The 22,232-nt window shown below is 36.2% G+C and overlaps 1 protein-coding gene across 3 annotated transcripts in view; it reads left to right on the top strand.

The window, feature by feature from the left end:
* LOC150105441 (peroxisomal carnitine O-octanoyltransferase-like) overlaps positions 1-22,232 on the top strand; it is a 311,316-nt gene that overhangs the window by 179,346 nt on the left and 109,738 nt on the right. For all 3 annotated transcript variants that reach the window (XM_090394815.1, XM_090394814.1, XM_090394813.1), the window contains exon 9: positions 13,775-13,858. In XM_090394815.1, the coding sequence (XP_090250941.1) occupies positions 13,775-13,858 (84 nt within the window). The remainder of the gene's footprint in view (positions 1-13,774; positions 13,859-22,232) is intronic.

Here is a 22,232-nt window from a genome sequence, read left to right as displayed (position 1 = left end):
TATAGTAACTATAAAAGTATCGGAGACTACTAGCGTAAGCTAAAGCACGTAGTTCAAGTACATAGTACAAACTAAGGCAACTCATAGCAAAAGTGGGGGAAAGTTCTGATCGCTATTCTTAGTATTTCACTTAATGTAAAACCCTTCTCCTAGGAGATGGGTTTATTTTATTTTAAATAATTTATGGGTGCACCTTTTTGACAACTCATATAGCAGAGTATATAAATTCTTTTCGCTATACCCTTAGTATTATATTTGGTCTAGTTACTCACTGATGAGATCTCAATAATGATCGAAATCGGTCTGGATAGTGACCTCCCACCATAATGTATAACATCATACATCTCCTAGGAGATGGGTTTTACATTATGTGAAATACTAAGAATGGTGATCAGAACTTTCCCCACCTTTGTGACGAGTTGCCCAAGTTTGTACTATGTACTTGAACTACGTGCTTTAGTAGTCGCTAGAATTATGCTAGTAGTCGCTGATACTTTTATAGTTACATAGCATGAAACTCTTTGATTCCAATCTTTGAGTTTCTTATTCGGCTTTAAAACAATGTGGGCAAAAAATCTGAGTAATCAGTTTAGAACTGTGAAAGAAGAGATTTGGAGACTGGAAATGGACAGGTCAAGAGCATATGATCACTCTCACCAATTGGTGGCAACGTGGTCATATTTGTTATAGACAAATTCTTAGATGCAATTACTAGATCAAGCACTCTCGAACCCCTAGTATATTCCATTACATTCTGTCTCGGGTAATTATCCCTTAGTTTTGAGCAAGAATAGAGTACTTGGAGAGAGAAATGCACTGAGAGAGAGAGAAAAAGTGAAACCAGGCCTGGCGCAAGACAAGGGTGGAATGGGCTAATTCCACAGGCGAAAAAGTAAAAGGGCAGAAAACTACAAAACTTACAAAGAGTTTATGTTACAATTATGCTGGAGGCAGAAAAAATTTAAAAAGATAATTATATTTTATTCTAATTATATGAACTCCAAATAATTATTTTTATTTTGATAATACCTGGAATAGATACATATAGATCCAATTTCATTGAGAAAATTTGATTCTCTTATAAATAAAATACTTTTATTTAAGAAACAAAATTAATTGGAAATTTTTATTTAGTAATGTAATATTTTAATATAAAATTGATATATTGATAAATAATATAAACATGAAACTTTTTGAAAAAATTAAAAATAATTTTTTTAAAACTATATTATAGTCGTATAAGATGTTATTATGTATAATTATAAATCGTTCACATATCCGCAAAATTTTCTTGCATGCAAGTTCGCTATCTCATTAGTGTGTATTATATTGTTAGCTTGCTGAATGAATTTTGTTACCTCGTATTTATGAAGATAAGTTTGTAATTAAATGTAATTTATCTTAGCAATGATTTTAACTAGAATTCAGTGCATCTAGCAAACACTTGCAAAACATCTCTTGCAATATTATGAAAGCCTTGAAATCATTAGATATCACGAAAAAATATTATTGACGTCATACATAGGTGAAAATAATTTTTTGAAAGTTAAGCACCAAGCCCATAACTTTGTTCTAAATATTGGGTTAAATGCTGATTTACCAACTACCGATAGCACATGAACTCGATGTGTAAAACTCGATTTGATTATGGATGTCCTGACGAATCAATTACTAATTTTGAGCAACATTTTTAAATTAATTTTTTAATGTAATTCTTGATTCAGCAATAACATCAATTACTGAGAGATTTGAACAGCTAAATAAATATGAATCAATTTTGTGATTTCTCTTTAACATTAGTAACTTAAAATTTGAAAATGATACAGTAAAAACACGTTTCGACTTAGAAGTTGTTCTGTCTGATGGTGATTAAAAAGATATTTCAGTAATAGATTTATTAGATGAGTTAAAATATTGTCTTGGAGGATATCAAATAATTATATATATATATATATATATATATATATATATCCACACATATACAATTTCGGCTGAAGGGCGGAAAAAAAAAATCTTGCACACACTCACAAATTTGCTCGAGCCGGTGCCGAGGGAAACGTGTAATCAGTTTAGAAGTGTGAAAGAAGAGATTTGGAGACTGGAAATGGACAGGTCAAGAGCATATGATCACTCTCACCGATTGGTGGCAACATGGTCATATTCGTTATAGACAAATTCTTAGATGCAATTACTAGATCGAGCACTCTCGAACCCTTAGTATATTCCATTACATTCTGTCTCAGGTAATTATCCCTTAGCAACTGCATAAAATCCATTTCCTTCCTCCCATGTGTCCTCTCTTTCTTCCAATCTTTGTTACCATAATAATTACCTGTCCTCTACTCGTTGAGTCTATTTGCTGATGAATACTATCTCCATCGTCTTTTCCATCCCCTAGTCTATAGCAGCATCCAACTGTACGAGGTGTGGCTATTAAATAATGAGACTGGTTGCAAAAATGGGATTTATTATTACAATTGTACAACTTAATTGTTGTCCTCTTCAACATACTCCCCTCATCTATCTATACACCGTTGCATATGAATTTTCCATTGTTGGAAGCAGTGCTACAAGTCATCAGGCGTTATCTGCTTCAACAGTGCTGCCATTTTCTCCTTTACCTTATCCACCGACTGAAAATGGGTGCACTTCAATGCTGATTTCAACTTTGGAAAAAGTAAAAGTTGCATGGAAAACCAAGTTTAGCGAGTAAGGTGGATGGTCTAACACTGGGATCTTCTTATCAACCTGATACTGCTTTACAGACAGTGCACTATAGGCTGGAGCATTGTCCTGATAGAGAATCCAAGCATTGTTCTTCCACAGATTGGGTCTCTTCTTCCCCACTCATTCTCTCAGCTTGGCCAGAACCTCAAAGTAATAATGTTGGTTAATTGTCTGACCCTCTGGTACCCATTCAACCATTATCATGGCATTGATATTAAAAAAAAAACAATCAGCATTGCCTTCAGTTTTGACTTGCTCATTCTTTCATTTTTCATTCTAGGTGACGTGGGAGTTTTCCAGTGCATCGATTATCTCTTTGTTTTTGGTCCATACTGGAAAATCTACATCTCATCACATGTGATGATCTTCTCCTGCAAGTCCAGCTCCACTGTCAGCCATTCCATGATGTCAGTGCAAATTTGTTTCCAGATGTCTTTCTGCTCCTGACACAAGTTTTTGGGAATCATTTTGGTGCAGACTTTGTTCATGTTCAATTGCTCATGCAAAATTTGTCACAGAATCTTCTTATCAATGTGCACCATGTCTGCTATCATCCAAATGCTTAATCGACGATCGTTTCAGACAATTTTATTAATTTTCTCAATGTTTTGTTCAGTTGCTGCTCTGACAGGGCGATGCAGTCATTCACCATCTTCAACGTTTTCTCGACTTTCAGCAAAACGTTTGTGCCATTCAAACATTTGCACATGTGACATTACATTATCGCCATACACTTCCTGCAACAGTTTCAAACACTTGGTCAGCAATTTCTTCAATTTCACAAGGAATTTGAAATTAATGCGCTGCTCCAGTTTAACATTAGACATCATTCCAGCAAAGGGACTTCACACGTTTCTTTTATAACTGCCTACAGACTAACTACGAGCAACAGTGAACAATGCTTATCTCAACTGCTTCTAGAACCTTCAAGGTCATTCACAGCGCACCTTGTCTCGTCATTTAATAGCCACACCTCGTATATTTTGTTCTGCTAGCCTCAGTGTCACAGCAGATAGCCTCAAATGTGCTATTTTCACTATCCTGCAGTTGAACTTCTATTTTCTTTGTTTGCAGTTCATCAGCTATCGTCAGTAACACTCTTCTCCCCATTCTTTACTCTCTGTTCTCCCTGAATTCACTATACTCTTCATATTCTATCCCCTAACTATATCATCTTCTGTTAGCCATGTCTCACTAATGCCAAAAACCTTTGGCCAGGATGAACCAATCCCAAAAATTCCTCCTGCTTGTTCCTAATGCTCCTGGCATTAGTGTACATAAAGTGCAAAAGCCCATTAGGCTCATCCCCTTTCCTGATGCTTTATACTAACTACCCCATTCTGGTTTATTGCCAGTGCTAATAACTTAGTCATATCATACACATTCTTACATTCAATTACCTCACTAATGTCTGCATATCCACTCAACAACTTATCCCCCCCCCCCCAAAAAAAAGTTCTGGTTTCCCTGATTCTGCACATCCATTTTCACTTCATTCAGCAACACTTTTTCCAGTCTCTGAACACCAAATCCATTTGGATGCAAGCCATCCTTCTTGTATAAGTCCTTTTGCCCATCAAACTCAGCCCACACATGCACAAACTCCACACCACTCCTCCTGCGTAACCTATGCATCAAGTCATTCACTATTATGACCCTCCTTCTCAACTCTGCTCTGTCATACCATAGCAACAGACTCACTATCTTAACTCTCTCACTCTTTTCTTTTGCTACTTCCAGTAATTCTTTCATGTCCTCTCTCATGCCATACTCTTCTGCTTTTAAATGATTCGTTCCAGCCACTACATTTCTTTCACCCTACCCTTTTGTGCTCTAATAACTTCGCTATCATCATCATTAATTTTCACACCAGGAAAGCATGATTTTGTCAAACTCTCATCGATCACACCTTTTACTATTGAATCACCATATAATACTCGCTCCTTGATTTTTCTTTCTCTCTCTCAGTTGAGCCTTCATTTTTCTTATTTCATACTTCTTTCTTTCTGTTATCAGCTGATCCACTTATTAGACATTTTTGCAATCACTTCAGTTGCCGCTTTGCCCTATGTATCACTCCACACAACCCAGCTATCTCATCAATTAATCAGTAGGAAGTCAACTGAATAAATTTATATGGAATAAGAGAGAAATTAGTCAAAACACTGAATTAGCTGTGTATAAGACAGTGTTCAAACCAATTTTAACTTATGGAGCTGGGTTAGAAATAAAACACTTGACCAAAGACTGGAGACCACAGATTTGAGTCTCCTGAGAAAGATTAGGTGCGTGAACAGATGGCATCAATGGCAATATCATATTAAAAATGAGGATATTAGGAAAGAACTTGACATTGCTAGCATCCAGGAATGTGTTAGCAGAGCTAATCTCAGGTGGTATGGTCACTTGAACAGAATGGGAGAGGAAAGATTAGCAAAACAGGTGTTCTCTGCCAGGTTGGTAAGAAAAAGACCCAGAGGAAGACCAAGATATAGATGGATTGATACAGTAAAAAGTGCTTAGAAGATAGAAATATAAGGTCTGATAATGAAGGAGTCTTGACAAGTAACAGATTGACTGGGAGGAAAATTGTAGATAGGAAGTTAGTAATAATGTAAGTTTTATGTAGTACTATTATTACAGTTTTTCATGTAGTACTATCATATCCTGTACATCCCTTTAGGATACATGTCAGGAATTTGATGATAATAATAATAATTTATGAACATCATATGCATAATGTCATAAAATCATGTATCATATGCACATCATAAATGCAAACTTGGATGTTTATAGAGATCACATGTATTTTGCACCCTAGCAGCTTATTGGACACACACACACACATATAATATCACAGCTATAAATTATTAATAATTCATTTGCCAATAATGAAAGTATTTCGATTCGCATCTGTTTTCGCTTACCGTTATATTTGTCATTCTCACATGGCTCCTTGATGTTGGTTTGTTATTTACACCTTTTAGTAATTCGAATATGCTGCTCAAATAAAGGCATCTCCTTAATTATAGCTTTCTAATATATTCCAAAACAACTCCCCCCCCACTGCTTTGGTTACAGTCGAAGAATACATTACAATATGTGGCCATCTCCAGTGATATGCAAACAGAAAATTGTGGTAAGTAGAGATATTTTCTTTCTCCCTGCCAGAAGGTCAGGGTTGTGGTGAGAACTTTTAACATGCCTTGACATGAACATGTTAAGTAAAAAAAAAAATCATATAAACATGGGTCGTCTACTACTAAATAGTTATGGAGATCTCTCTTTTCCCTTTTCATGTTAGGCTCAGTGCCCTGTCATGGTGATGTAACTTGGCTTATTTAAATTACATATTTCATTATGTCCATACTACACTTTTTGCATAATGATTATGGCTATCCTGTTTTATGGGATGGAAAAACCCTGCCACTCCATTGGAGACCTTCAGATGAAAAGTTCTTGTGTTCTAGACCAGATTCTAATTGAGGTCTTTCCAGCTAAAGAATATTGTTAAAACTGACTTAGTTATGGAGGCTCTTCTGGTTATGGTCTGAATTTTATAAAAATGGTTATGAAGTTGTCAATGGTAAAAAATAAGAATTAGTAGGCATATCTGAAAAGGTGTTTCTTTAAGAATTTGCATCATGTTTGTGACCTGATCATTGAACTAATATGGACACATTAGTTCAATGAGTGGGACTGTCATTTATATGGAATGCAGCATCCAAAATTCAACAAAACAATGCATGTTATTATAGAAATCAAGCAGATATTAGATCCAGCATTATTTCAAAGCTAAATATAGAAACGATGAATGTTTTGTAAGGTAAGTTGACCAGAGAGCTTACAGGAATACATTCCCCGGCATTCACAAATTGTCTTAGTATGAACTACATAGAAGACATAAGTACCTTCCAAGTATCTATATGTTCGCCTTTTATTGATTCATTTTGATAAAGTTTCACTGACCTGACAGCTGTTTCGAACTGGTTGGTTCTCCTCGGAGATCAGGTCCTTAAGACAGCAAAAACTCTCGTTCAGTACTAAGGAACCCGAAATGTCAAAGAGATGTATTTTTTGTAAGTGAACTCTCAGTCAGTGTGTAAAAGTAATTATTAAAATAAATTTTACATATAATTATATAATTTTACATTGCTGAACTGAAGCCTTTTGGCTCTTTATTTTAGTAAATGCATGTTATGTTTACTTTTGTGTGATATATCAATTCTTTCATTCATGCTCACAAACAAAAATCCAATGGTTTAGGCACAGAGTCCTAGGTGGCCCATTTCCCCTGATTATTGATACCAATAATCAGCGGAAATAATAAAGATACCTTTTCAATGGTTGGAAAAAATTTGAAGAAATTCCATCATGTTAAAATACAATACAAAATGATGTTATGTAGCAAATACTACATTACTTATTACTTGTTTAGATGATCAAGCGGATATAATTTTCACTTTCCAACCAATAAATCAAAGAGTGAAACTCACCCACATGTCTAAAAAAGTGCTTTTAGGTTTTCACCCTTTCATAAATGGAAACAACATTTAAAATAGAAAATTACAGAGTAATTGACACTGTAAGATGATGTTCAAAAATAAATGGAGCAATAAAACTGACTATAAAATAGCTCACCACATGCTGACACCACATAAATATGAAAAATTACTTTCTAGTGTCATGAGGATTTATTTCTGACCATACATGTGATCTGCAAGTATCACTGATGGTAGCATCTTGGATGAGCTGCATCACAGAGCAAAATGTGGTGATGCAATCACCAATGGAAATATGCCAATTACAATATTCTCACAGTTGGGTATGATTTCTAGGTTGGTGGTGCTGAACACACAGCATGATACAGATAGAAACCTTCATAATCAAATTCCGGATATGTACCTTCAGGGAGTGTACAGGATACAGGGCCACCCTGTGTGAGTGTGCAGGTTATACCCTGCACATTCCAATTCACATGCCATTTCAAGACGATAAATAATAGTACATTTTTATATAATTCTCTTGTTCATGAAGAAAACTTTACTACTTAGATTTCATGAATTAAAATAAACAGTAAGGTGATAAAAAATGAATGGTAAACTCAACAACTGATTAGCCACTTTGCTTTGACACATACGTATATCTTGTACTTATATACTAAATAAATAAAAATTTCTTGAAATTAATTTCATTTTAATTTGCAAATTCTATTTTATGTGTGCACTGAAATATAACTTTGAACAAAAGGCACCTCTTACCCACGGGGCAACACTGATAGGATACTTATGATTATACTACATGAAAAAAAGTTACATCAATACTAACTTCCAATAAGCAATTTTCCTCCAAATTAATCTATTATATGTCAAGACACCAATGTTATCAAATCTTTGTTGACCACTAATCTTTCTCGGAACTATCATATCAGGGGTTGCCAGTCTTTGATCAATTGTTTTATTTCTAACCAAGTTCTCAGATCAATAAGTTAAAATTGGTTTGAAGACAGTCTTGTATACAATTGATTTAGTGTTTTGACTAATTTTTTTCTTATTCCTATAAATTAATTCAGTTGACTTCCTACCACCCGTGTGGGGACACCTGTAACCCCCCATCGGGCGCGTCCCCTGGTGGCGGATCGGGGAATGCTCATCATAGGTTACTATGAAGGGTAGGAGGGAAATAAAATACCTCCCACAGCCCAACAGGATAGCACTTCCCTCATAGGCCGGTCTGCGGGCCTCGAAGGTGGCAGCCCCACCACCAGACTCGGGACTGCTGAAGGCTAATCCCCTGCAAACCTTAAAATTTCACTCATTAAAAGAAATAACAAAGAGATAGCCGAACTGCCTAAATGGTTAACGACAAAGCAAGGAAAAAGGTACACGAGATATGGATCATGGAACATTAAAAGTCTACATGGAAATGAAAACGAATTAATTGATGAATTTAAAAAATCAAGATTGGATTTGCTAGCAGTCACAGAAACAAAAAAGAAAGGTCAAGGTTGCCAGAAAATGAAAGATAGGTATATACTTTTCTATTCAGGGGTAAACCCAAGAGAATGGGGAAAACAAGGGGTAGCTTGCATAATTAAACCAGATCTCAAAGAATATATTACTAAATGGCAACTAATAAACGAAAGGTTGTTGACAATCACTATAGATTTTAAATCAGACAACCAAGTATTCACTGTAATTGTTGCATATAGCCCAAACGATAATGCCAATAAAGAAATTAAAGATGAATTCTTCGAACTCTTACAAAAAACAATTGAAGAAGTTCAAGGGCATATCATACTACTAGGAGACCTTAATGGTCGGGTAGGGAATCAAGTAGATGAAGAAACGAAACAAGTGTTGGACGAAATTGGGACGAAACAGGACGGCATGGAAATCTCGACGCTTAAAAGCTTAAGAGATCATAGACGAAGAAGAAGAAGACTTCCTACCATACCAGCTTTACTAATTCTGCTGTCTATTTGCATATTAAATTTGCAATCTTCACTAAAAATTGCACCTAAATAGCTGAAATGTTTTACTTGTTCTATTGGTTCACCTTTCAGGATGCTGATTATTGCTGATTTTCATACCAAATTTGTTACAACAGATATTCAGAGTTTCTTGTAGGCTTGTGTTGATTTATTCAGAAGTATAACATCATCTGCATATGATAAAGAGGTTAACATTGCCAATTTTGATATCAGATTTAATTCCACTTTCCTTCATAATGTGATCCATATAGATATTGAATAACAGTAGAGATATTGTGCAACCTTGCTGCACAATATCTCCACTTACTGTACCTCCATCAGTTTTAACTGCTGACTTATATTTTAAATAGAGACTATGTATTGCTTGATATAATGTCCCATTTACACAATATAACTGCAATGTTTTAGAGAGCTTTTCTCTTTGTACCTTGTCATATGCCTTTTACAGATCAACAAAACTTAAAAAGAAATTGTTGTTACTTTCCCAGGATTTCTCAACTATTTGTCTTAAAGTGAAAATCTGATCCTGACAACTGATATTTGGCCTGAATCAAACGTGTTCTTCACCAAATTACAGACGTATTTCCCTAATTGAGTGTTCCTAGTAAGATTTATGCGAGTATACTTGAGAAAAAACAGTTAAGAACACTTGTAGACGGGAAGCTTCTACAAGTGTTCTTAACTGTTTTTTCTCAAGTATACTTACATAAATCTTACTAGGAACACTCAGTAGGAAAATACATCTCTAATTCTCACATTCAGTTTTATTCAGTTTTTTTTATGATGGGTATTTATGAGATGGATATTATGAGAGCTCTGCTCCAATGATCCAGAATTTGATTCTCTGACAGGCCTTCTGAATTATGCAATGCAGCCACTATAAAACTTTTATACCTCCATATATGAGCATTTCTAGTCAAATTTCATTCTAATCCAACTGCCTTTCCACATTACAGGTTTTCAGTGACTTTTTCTAGTTCAAGTATGGATATTATTCCTGTTAGGAGTTTTTTACCATTTTGCTGATAATGTTTATTCCATTTTGAAGTCTTTCAAAGTAATTAATTACTCCAAACATCTAGAATATCTTTATCTTCAGTTTTCATGTCACCTTTATCATCTCTGATTCCTTTTAGTACTTTTTCCTCCATTTCTAAACTTTTTCAATAGCCTCCACAATATTTTGTCACCTTCCTGATATTTATTTTCTATGTTATTACTCAAGTCTTCTCATGACTTTTGTTTAGCTAGTTTTACACAGTGCTTTGCTTCTTACATTTTTCTCTGTATTCTCTAAGAGCAGATGCTGACTTACTTGTCAGGAACTTTCCATGTCTTCTTCTTTTCCTTGACTGCCTCTTAAACTTCCTGAGTCCATCATGGAGTTTTGATTTTTATATTCTTACAGACAACTTCACCACATGCTTCTCTGGCTGAATCAATGCCAATGTTTTCTTCAGGATTTGCCATTGAATCTTCAAGGTTTGGTTCTTGTTTTCAGACTCTTTAATTTTTTATTCAATGATGTTTGTGCTTTGAGTCTACATTCACCTCTGAATGCTGCTAAACTTTGATTTGTTTAAAAACTTTCTTGCACCCTCTTCTGTTCAATGTGAAATTCAAGTTTATCAACTTTTCCTCTTTCATTGTGCCAGCTGCCTTCTCTAATGTCTCCAAAAATTCCTCCATTTCTTCCTTGGTAGAACCTTCTGTGGGACCACAAGCACAAATAAGTCTCATTGTCCAGTTCTCCATTCTGATATCTGCCTACATCACTCTACTTGATAATGTCTGCTATTGAAGAAAATTATCCTCATATTTGTAGTTAACCTTATTATGTCGATCTGGAACTTATCCAATTATTCTGCAAACCGTGAAATCTATTACAAAAATGTCTGACGAACACATAAGCTTATCCACGCGTATAAATTATTCTGCTAATTCTATTTCTTTTACATCAATAGTACCAATCTTGATCTCTGCTGATATTGAGGTAGGATGTGTTCGGATTTGTTTGTTCCAGTAGCTAACTTTGTGCTGTTTGCCCTGGTTCCCTGACAAAATAATGGGGGCCTTGTAACCGGGTGACACCTCAGCTGGAATGAAATTCTGTTATGTTCTACCATAATTTTACAATGTGGTTTAAGCCAATAAAAATACAATTTGGTCTGCTAAATCTCAAATTGCCAGCCCATGCTTTGTTCAGTACCCAGGTAGGTACTTAACAGGGTGCATCACAGGGTAAGGATTGGACATTAGGTCAGTAACCCTGGTCAGTTTTCTTCATTCTGTTGATAGAAAGGATAATAGAAATCTTTTATCTGCTAACTTAATGTCTCATTCAGCCAAATATTGACCAGTTTCATACTCAGATCAAATATAAATGCTAAGATACATTCTGATATGTTTCCTGGCAGAACTATAAAAGTTTCTGAAACAAACTCTGATAAGCACATTTTGATCTGAAATGTTTTGTTTTGCAAATGTTTCTCATGTTCAAAAACAGAAGTAAAATTACTTCCATCAAAAATCCATACATATACACAATACTAGCATAATAAATAATACTTATATACTTTTTTTATTTTAAATTTGAAGAAAAATCCTTTTAATTTCAATTTGAAAATTAGAAAGATGGGCTCTGCAAATGAGAAAAAAAGAATTCTCTCTCGTCAAGAATTATTAGAACTGATATAAATGAAAACTGTTCTCATATGAAGTCTGAATTAAGAATATAAACAATTAGGTAGTTTTGCTAGTCATCCATGAAATTCTGATGGAGGACTACTATATTTTTCTTTTTTAATTTCAAAGTTAAGCACAACTTTAATAGTAATAAAAGAACAAAAAATAAATACGAACACATTCAGATGGTTATACTGAGTAGAATGAGCTGCAAGGGGAAAAAAAAATAGATTTATGTTTGCACCTCTGTAGTGCAATTGGAAGAATGGTGGTGTATTGCACCTTTTGACTGATGCCATTATGAGAGGAATTTTTATATTGGCTTTTTCATTTGAAGGTGAGTTAACAGATTTCATATGGGGGATAGCAGGGTATTTTTCTCCCAGAAACTTGGGGTTTTCATTCTGTGCACAGGCAAATCAGCCTTCAGAACACATGCAATTTACAGACGAGGATCTTCAAGGGCTCATTGTGGATGGGCACTCTACAACTCTCCATCACCACCATTTAATCCACCAACTACACAGAACTGCTATTACTACCATCGTCTACACACAGTGCTACATACTACCCACCACCACCAATAGTATTTTTTGTCTGTAAATTGCATGTGTTCTCAAGTTCACTTATTTTAGTGAAACAGATGTCACCATTTTCACTTATATAAATACAGTTATAGTGAATAATTTATATAATAGTGTGCATAAATTATCACAAACTGTGCAAATGAGTACATTTATGCATATTATATAGTTTGTTTTTTGTTTACCTGAAGGTGTCCATATCTGTCTTGTATTAGTATTATTTATGTATACGACAAAAAATGTACGCAATATATGCTTGATCAGAAAGAATAATAGTATTTTTTGTTAATTAAAAAAATCTGTTCACAATCCCATTTGTACTTTCAGTCTAATCTGCAGGTTGGTACAATATTTGGATGCATCCAACCTTATGTGTGTGTGTGTGTGTGTGTTGTTTCCGAATTCAGTAATAGAGATGAATCGTAGTAGAGGTTCGGTGTAGTGGTTGAGACAGTTGTAGGTGTCCTCCCACGATAAGTCTTTGGACTCCTTGGAGGTGTCAGGAATAATAATAATAATAATTCAGGGGCGTATTATATTGCAAAGGTGGTGAAGATAACTCAGAGGATTGTTGCAATACTGAGAAGGATGCTGACCTGCAGAGACAGAAAGTTATCATTCCGTTGTATAAGACCCTGATCTGACCACACTAAGACTATTGTTCTCAAATTTGATCTTCAGGATTTGAAGGGGATAAATTAATTGTGGAAAGAGTGCAGAGGCAGATAACAAAGATGGTTTCAGGACTGTACAGTGTTAATGATAAGGATCGGCTGATGGAATGTGGACCTCAGAGTTTGGTAGATAGAAGAAGGAGAGGTGATATGATTGAGACTTTTAAACTGTTGAGAGGCAGTTACAGAGTCGACACTGGATAATTCTTTCACTTGGTGGAGCAGCGGGAAGCAGCGATGACAAGGGGCCCATCCCTGGAAAATACAAAAGGAAGCTGGGAGCGAGAGGGTGAGGATTGGTTTCTTTGTGTGGAGGGTGGTGGAACCGTAGAATGCATTACCTGATAAAGTGGTGAGAGCAGGAACGGTCAATAAGTTCAAGGAGTGGTATGATACACTTTGTGTTTCCTAGGAAGGGCCTCCTGCGATGAGTCTCTTTACTCCATGGAGGCCTGAATAATAATAATAAAAGAGGTATGGTAAAAATATTGAATTTAAATACTTGCATTATAAATTACAAACTATCTGATTAAAATTCTGGATTTTTTTTAACTCCTTTATTGTATGAATAATCTTTAAATTTATAAATGTTTTTTTTTTCTCATATGTAGCACACTCCATTTGATGGTCTGGTACCTGTAATGTTAGGTCATTTTCTGCAACTCTCTCTTAAAGATGCCGAAGGAATTTTTCAGGTAACAAAATTTGCAGAAATGAACTCAGAGCAAAATATGATGTATTTTGATTACTGGACAGATTCACCTATAATTAAATGAGCAAGCCTATTTCTATACTACTTATGAATTAGTGGTCACATAAAGTGGGAATACCCTATAGCTCTCAGGAATCACAGCTGCAGTGAATGCAAAACGAATGAAGTAGTGCTTGGGCGGACTGAGCGCTACTTCCTTTTTACGAGCCAGGCCAGAGCAATTCACTGGTATCATGTATTGGCGATCACTGCAGATGCCCAATCATAGGTCATATGCAATGTGTAGTGTATATTCTCAAATCATCTACTAAACTCAGCCCCCCCCCCCCAAGATTAAATCCTGAGTATGCCACTGGCTGCATTATTCTTTGGTTGGAAACAGTGGTGTAGCTAGAGCTTTTGCTGCAGAGGTTTGCCACCCCTCTCAATACACATCAAAAATACTACAAAAAAGTCAAAACGACGTATAGGGAAATACATTAAAACACTATGTTTATGTTTATTTTAGTTGTAAGTATAGTTGTTAAAAACTAATTATTAATTAAGTAATAAAAATTACTAAGTTAACATAAAAGAGTCATCAAAAAATAAAATTGTGTCTCATGTTAAAAGTGCCACCCAGGGCATACCCCCCCCCCCCCAGCTATGCCACTGGTTGGAAAGACCTGATTTCAACACTAGCAAAGTAGGCAAGAAATTTTTTCATGCCTACTGAATTGACCACAGCAACAATAACATAATCATTTTTTCATCTTTGGGATAGTCCACTTTTTACCCTAATTTTATTTTGGTAACACTATCAGAATAGTGTGCACACACACACACACACACAGCTGAGCAGAAATAACATCCACAAGGATGATGCCATTTGATTTCTTCATTGCTGATCCATGTAATACACCTCTGGTTAAATTACAATGATCTTATCACCTTTTACTAGAGCTATTAGTTGCACCTTTTAGAATGAAAGAGATATTTATTTATAGCAGAACAGTCAACCTGAAAAGATATATCTTCATTCTATAGATGATACTACTGCCTTTGAGTTTGCACATAAAAATAATTTCCATTAAAGGAAATCACTATGCAAAAAAATTGATTTTTTTTTCTTTGAGAAAAATTAGATGAGTCTGATTAAGTTAAATATTCTGAATTCAAATATGAACTTGAAATTTCTTTATATTACCTTGCAGTTTTCAGGAATAATCAAAAATACTATGTTAGCATACTAATTGTATTATGTATATGTGAATTAAATTTTAAAAGTCTTCATCAAATTTGGAGAAAAGAGCAAAGCTAATAATAATGGCAAATATCTGTTGGATTTCTGCTCAGGACATGGACAGGTTATTACTAACACCATGTTCCAACATAAAAATGTGCACAAATTCACATGGAGAGAAGAGGCTAGGAATAAGAAAAGTCTCATTGACTATGTTATTGTTGATAGTGATGTTTTCTCCCTGGTGCAGGACACCAGAGTGTACAGGGGATTTGAAATTGGAAGTGATCACTATTTAGTCTTGAGCAGGATAAAATTGAATTTCATATTGAAAAGAAGAACATGTAAGAAAGTTTTAAAGCGAATAAAAGTTGAGCAGCTCTCAGATGTGAACTGTAGGCTAAATTACACAAAGATTATTGAAGAAAAAATGAAAGAGTTTGAGAACAGGAATCAAACCTTGGAGATTCAGTGGCAAACTCTGAAGAAAACATTGATTGATTCTGCCAGAGAGGCATGTGTTGAGGTTATCTGTAAGGATAAAAAAATCAGACCTCCCTGGTGGACACAGGAAGTTAAAGAGGCAGTGAAGGAAAAGAAGAAAGAATACCAAAAGTTCCTGTCAAATAAGTCAGCTTGTGCTCTTAGAGAATATAGAGACAAATGCAAGAATGCTAAACACTGTGTAAAACTAGCTAAACAAAAGTCATGGAGGACTTTGGCAAGAATATAGAAAATAAATATCAAGAAGGTGGCAAAATATTCTGGAGGTTGTTGAAGAAGCTTAAGAATGGAGGAAAGAGTGCTGTAAAAGGAATTAGAGATGATAAAGGTGACATGAAACCGGGAGAAAAAGATATCCTTGAAGTATGGAGTAATTACTTTGAAAAACTGCTAAATGAAACAAGCAGTGATGACAGCACAGTGGTAAAAAACACTGACCAGGCATGCAGTCAGGAATACATATCCATACTAGAAGTAGAAAAAGCCATCAAAGGCTTGAAATGTGGAAAGGCAGCAGGAGTAGATGATATTTGACCAGAAATGCTGGAGTATGGTGGTATAAGAGTCTTACAGTGGCTGCACTGCATAGTTCAGAAAGCCTGGACAGAGGGACGAATTCCCGATGACTGGAGTAGAGCTCTCATAGTACCCATATATAAAAAGGGAAATAAAACTGCATGTGAGAATTACAGAGGTATTTCCCTACTGAGTGTTCCTGGCAAGATCTACGCAAATATACTTGAGAAACGGTTGAGAAGAATTGTGGAAGAAAAGCTTGGTGAAGAACAAGCTGGATTCAGGCCAAATAGAGGCTGTCAGGATCAGATCTTCACTTTACGACAAATAGTCTAGAAAGCATGGGAATATAACAGAGATCTGTATTTAAGTTTTGTCGAGCTGGAAAAGGCATATGACAAGGTGCCAAGAGAGAAGCTATTCAATACGCTGCAGTTATATGGTGTCAATGGGGCATTATATCAAGCAATACTTAGTCTTTATTCGAGTTGTAAGTCAGCAGTTAGAATTGAAGGAAGTACAGGCAGATGGTTTAATGTTAAATCTGGTGTGAGACAAGGATGCACATTATCCCCTCTGTTATTCATTATCTATATGGATCACATTATGAAGGAAAGTGGTATTAAACATGATATCAAAATTGGAGATGTTAATGTCAGCTCTTTGCTTTATGCAGGTGATGTTATACTTCTAAATAAATCTGCTACAAGTCTGCAAAATTCTCTGACTAAATTGAATAGCTGTTGTAATAGATATGGTATGAAGGTCAGCAATAAAAAGACAAAGACAATGAAAATAGGCAGAATCATTGAAAATGTCAACTGTGTTGTGAATGGAGAACCTGTGGAACAAGTAAAACATTTCAGCTATTTAGGCACGATTTTTACTGAAGATGGTAAATTAAATATAGAAATAGACAACAGAATAAGCAAAGCTGGTATGGTGGGAAGTCAATTGAATAAATTCATATGGAATAAGAGAGAAATTAGTCGGAACACTAAATTAGCTGTGTCCAAGACTGTGTTCAAACCAGTTTTAACTTATGGATCTGAGAGCTGGGTCAGAAGTAAAACACTTGACCAAAGACTAGAGACCACAGATATGAGAGTCCTGAGAAAGATTATAGGCGTGAACAGATGGCATCAATGGCAATATCATATTAAACACAAGGATATTAGGAAAGAACTTGACATTGTCAGCATCCAGGAATGCGTTAGCAGAGCTAATCTCAGGTGGTATGGTCACTTAAACAGAATGGGCGAGGAAAGATTAGCAAAACAAGTGTTCTCTTCCAGGTTGGCAACAAAACGACCTAGAGGAAGACCAAGATATAGGTGGATTGATACTGTACAAAGTGCTTTAGACGATAGAAATATAAGATCTGATAATGTTGGAGTCTTGACAAGTAACAGACTGATTTGGAGGAAAATTGTAGATAGGAAATTAATAATGATGTAATTTTTTCATGTAGTACTATCATATCCTGTACACCCCTTGAGGGTACATGGCAGGAATTTGATGATGATGATGATGAAGTCTTCATCAAAGTCTTCTCCATATAGTTTCTTTAATTAAGAACCTCATATGCAAGTTGTAAAATTCAGCATTCATATGAGTTCTGCTTGTTTGATTACTGTTGCTCCTTGTAAGAAATCCCCTGATACTATTGTCCTTCACTTTTGTAACTGAGAACATAAAGTTAGGTAGAAAGAAATCCAAATGGAAATGCAGAAAGTTGATCTTTAACAACAAACTGCATCTTGATACTTTATATTCCTGTCATGTACAAGATCTTTGTAATTGTCACTTTTAAGACCCAGTAAAATTGCCAATTGACTGTTCTAAAAGCCTTTGCCTTTTCTGGATCATTTTAGTTGTCAGTTATAACTATCTTTCATAAGTATACACACATATTCATGAATTTTTGCATTACTTATTTATTAAAAGATTAGAAATCATCACTACTCATATATAAGCCTTTACAAAATATTTCATTGGGCCTAATTTAACAAGAAACAATAGCAAGTAAACTTTTTTTGGACTTAACGGTTTCAGATAGAAAATGCCTTTTCTTCATGGCCATTTAACTGTTGAAAGTTTTTCCACTTGGTTATACTATAAATTAAAGATGCCAAGAAGTTATATTTTTGGTTTCATCCTTTATCGACTTCACGAATGGGCTGCTTGTATATAGAAGCTAATGACTTCACATCAATTGCCTTAGTATCCAATAATGCAATGCACATCTCCTTACAGACATGTGTAATGCTATGCATTATCTGAAGGGTCACTACCCAGATCAGTTTCAACCTTTATTGAGGTCTCCTCGGTGGAAGCCAGACCAAGAAGTGATACCAAGGCATAACACTACTGTCAGGATGGGTGAAGCACATGTGCTTTTCATATTCCCCTTTGTCTGTGCTGGAAGTTGTTTGGGAAAGGGAGATTTGCGAGCAATTAAGCTTGCCCACTGGCTGCAGTTGTGTTAGCTAAGAACATTTGGGAGTAGAATGGCCTTCGGTCTTTTGTATTTGAAGAAGTCTGTTTCATTGTAATTGATAGCTTGCATGATCAGTGGGTTTGAATGCAAACTTGATTTGACGAAGAATTTTTCTGCGAGATCACGAAGAAAGGAGATGTATGGAATGTCAGTTTCTCGATGAACCTGTGAATTTCTAATGAACCATGGGGCATCTAGAATCATCCTTAGGCATTTATTTTGGATTCTTTATAGTTTTAAAATGTTTGATCGTGACTTGTGACTCCATGCTGGTGAGGCATAGGTTATAACTGGATGTACGACCATCCAGTAAAGTAGTAATTTATTTTGTAAGTTCAGTTTGCTCTTACATGGGTAGAGCTGAGCTGTTACTTTGGCTGTCTTGAAGCGAATATGATTGATGTGCTTATTAAAAAGGAGTTTCTTGTCCAGTATTACCCCGAGATATTTGGTCTCTGATTACCATGGGATCGTTTGACCAGAAAACAGGATGTCCTCTTTGATGCAGATCTTTCTTCTAGAGAACAGCATGGCAGAGCTTTTGAGGGGGTTTACTTGAATCCTCCAGTTGGTGAACCAATTTTCCAGCGCAATGATGCTTCCTTTGAGTCTAGAGATTGCTAGGTGAGGGCTGAGAGATCTTACTAGAACAGCAGTGTCATCGGCATAAAGGGCCATAATGATTGTTCTTGAATTAAGAGGGGATGTCTGATACATAAGTTGTGAAAAGTAGTGGGGCCAGGAGGGAACCTTGAGGTACACCAGCCAGGATTTTGCGTCTTGATGAGACGATTCCATTAATCTTCACTTGCATGTATCTGTCTTTAAGATATAAGTAAATAAGGTTCACTAGTTTAATTTGGATGTTTTTTACAATAAGTTTGAAGATAAGGCCTTGATGCCAGACCTTATAAAGCCTTGGCTACATCCAAGAATACAGCAGCAGTGTAAAGGTGCCAGTTAAAACCATGGGTGATGTGTTCTGTTAATCGGTGAATTTGCTGTGCTGTGTTGTGAGCTTTGCGGAACCGAAATTGCTCATTTGGGATTATTTTATGTTTGTCAACTGCTAATTGAAGCCTTGCTAGGATGATTTTTTTTTTACTTTACCGAGGCAGGAGAGAGGACAGTTGGGCCTGTAGCTTTGGGGGAGTTGTGGGTTGTTACCAGGCTTTTTCAGAGGGATAATGTCAGCAGTTTTCCAGGCTGTAGGAAAGTACTGGAATCTTAAAATGGATTTGGTAATATTAACTAGATGAATTAAGACCTTCCTTTTCAGTAGTTTTATTATTCTATTGGTGATACTATTGGGACCAGGAGCCTTTTTATTTTTCAATTGGGATATAATATTAATTATTTCTGTTGAAGTAGTGGGTGTGATGGATTCTGAGTCATCCTTAAGGCTGACTTAAGGCTTTTCTGACTTGACGATGAACTTTATAAATGAGATTGATATTTAAGTTTTCGTAAGATGCAATGATTGCCTTGATTTTCCAGATTGTCAATAAGGGCTTCTATTTTTTCATCATCTGAATGTTCAGTTCCAAGTTTGGTCTTTATAGGAGGAATGGGTTGTCTTTTATTGCAAAGAGATTTTAGAAATTTCCACATGGAGTTATCTTCTGATTTGATATCTATGAGTTTAGATTCCTATTCTGAATTCCTGGGATTCTGGAGAGCTTCTCAAACCTGTCTGTTCAGGTTGTTTAATATTGTTTTGTCCTGTGGGGCTCTAATGTTGTGATATCACTTTCTGGCTTTGTTTTTGGCCTTAATCAGGTCCATTATCTCTTCTGGGATCCGATTGGATGTGTAAAAGACAGTGGTTTGAGTGACTGATGCTATTACTGTGCTGATTTGCCTAGTTAGGTTGCATACAGCTATGTCTTCTTTTTTTGCGAATGACAGGAGGTGGACCGATGTGGACTGGGAGAACTTTAGAGAGGTTGTCCCATGCTAAGAAAGAATGTTGAGGAGAGCTGATCCTGGATTCCTAGCTTGAGCTGGATGGGATTATGATCTGAGTTAAGCTCTTCTAGTGTCTTCAGCTAGTATTGATATATGATGTTCTTGAGGATAACTATGTCTAGTACATCAGAACTTCCTGATGGGCTGTAGTGGGTGGGCTCGGTAGGTCCAGCTGCTATTGATGAGTTGAGTGACGTGTAGTTAAATAAAGTACGGCCTTTCGAGTTGATTGATGAACTGAACCAAGCTGTATGTTTGGAGTTGAGGTCACCTGCTATAATTATGGAATACTTGGAACCGAGGATGGAGCCTAAGTCTGTTGTCAATAGTAGAATGCTGGGAGGATTGTACGCTGCATAGATTTTAAGTTTGCCTGTGTTGTTTGTATGCACCTCTACACCTGTCACTTCAAGGTTTAAAGTTGGGAGGGTTGGTCAATACATTATAGCTTAAATAATTTTTAATAAAAATGGCTGTGCCACCACCACTAGAGTTAAGTCTGTCTGTCCTATATAGAATATAACCTCTTAGTCTTGGGTTGTTTGAAGGTCTGAAGTGGGATTCACTGATCAAGATTATGTCTGGACCACATCTCTTTGCTAATTCTTGCAGCTCAAGAATTTTATGTGTCAAGCCATTGGCATTCCATGCGATTATCATGAGGGAATTTAGTTAAAATTTTTTAAACATTATAGAGGACTGTTAGTATGGATTGGGTTTCTAAATAGAATCTCTTTCTGGAAAATGGCGAGGTGCTTGCTTTGCTGAATTCATGCAGCATTGTTGCAAGTGAAGAGGTTAGAGCTGATGTTAGTTTGGAGCTTGTTTGCTGTTGAGATGAAGGAATCTGAGTTCGAACCGCCTCCGATGAAGGTCGAGTGCCTTCCTGTGCTGCAGAATGTGAGGTATTACGATCAGGAGGGCCTGATCGTAAATAAAATTACCAACTTGGTTGTTTATGGTGTCATTACATGGAGGAGCATAGTTCGTTCTTGTTGACCCACTATTTTTTGGGTAGAAAAGGCATTTTTTGTAATTTGCGGGATGCAATCCTCTACAGCTGGCATAACAGGCAGGTATGGATCTGGACTTGGTACAGGAGTTGGTCTGGTGATGTCTGCATTTCAGGCATCTGTAGGTAGCTCCGCACAGCTTTTGGGTGTGTCTAAATCTTTGGCATCTGTGACGTTGCCCTGCCGATACTTTCTTCCTAAGAGGCTCAGTTGTAATTTTGAGGCTATAAATGTCAGTTACTTCATAAATCCTTTTCTGAGTGTTGCTGATTTCAACCAACACCAGCAGTATTGGCCTTTTATCTGACCTCAGCATCTGGCTTTGATTGGGGGGGTCAGTCCTTGACTGATGAGGTCAGTTGTGATCACCTCAGTTGTGATGCCCTCAGCTACCCCTCTGAGAACCACTGTTAGCTTTTTCTTGCTTGCTAGCGCAAAGGTGTGGAAGGACAATTTAGAGTTGTCCAGCATTTTCATCATCTTACGATAATCTGTAACAGTAGTAAGATGAATCTTTACACCCGCATCAGTATTTCTTGCCCAGGAGAAATTGATGTTTTGCTCTCCAAGGGACCTTGATCCCTCCAGTCATCCTTTTTATCTCAAAGGATGACTGGAGGGATGACTTTTCTTT

The sequence above is a fragment of the Typopeltis vanoorti genome, chromosome 6 (genome assembly GCF_054136105.1).
Source record: "Typopeltis vanoorti isolate ZY-2024b chromosome 6, IOZ_Tvanoo_1.0, whole genome shotgun sequence".
Classification (NCBI taxonomy): Eukaryota; Metazoa; Arthropoda; class Arachnida; order Uropygi; family Thelyphonidae; genus Typopeltis; species Typopeltis vanoorti.
This window is presented reverse-complemented; position numbering and strand designations above follow the sequence as displayed.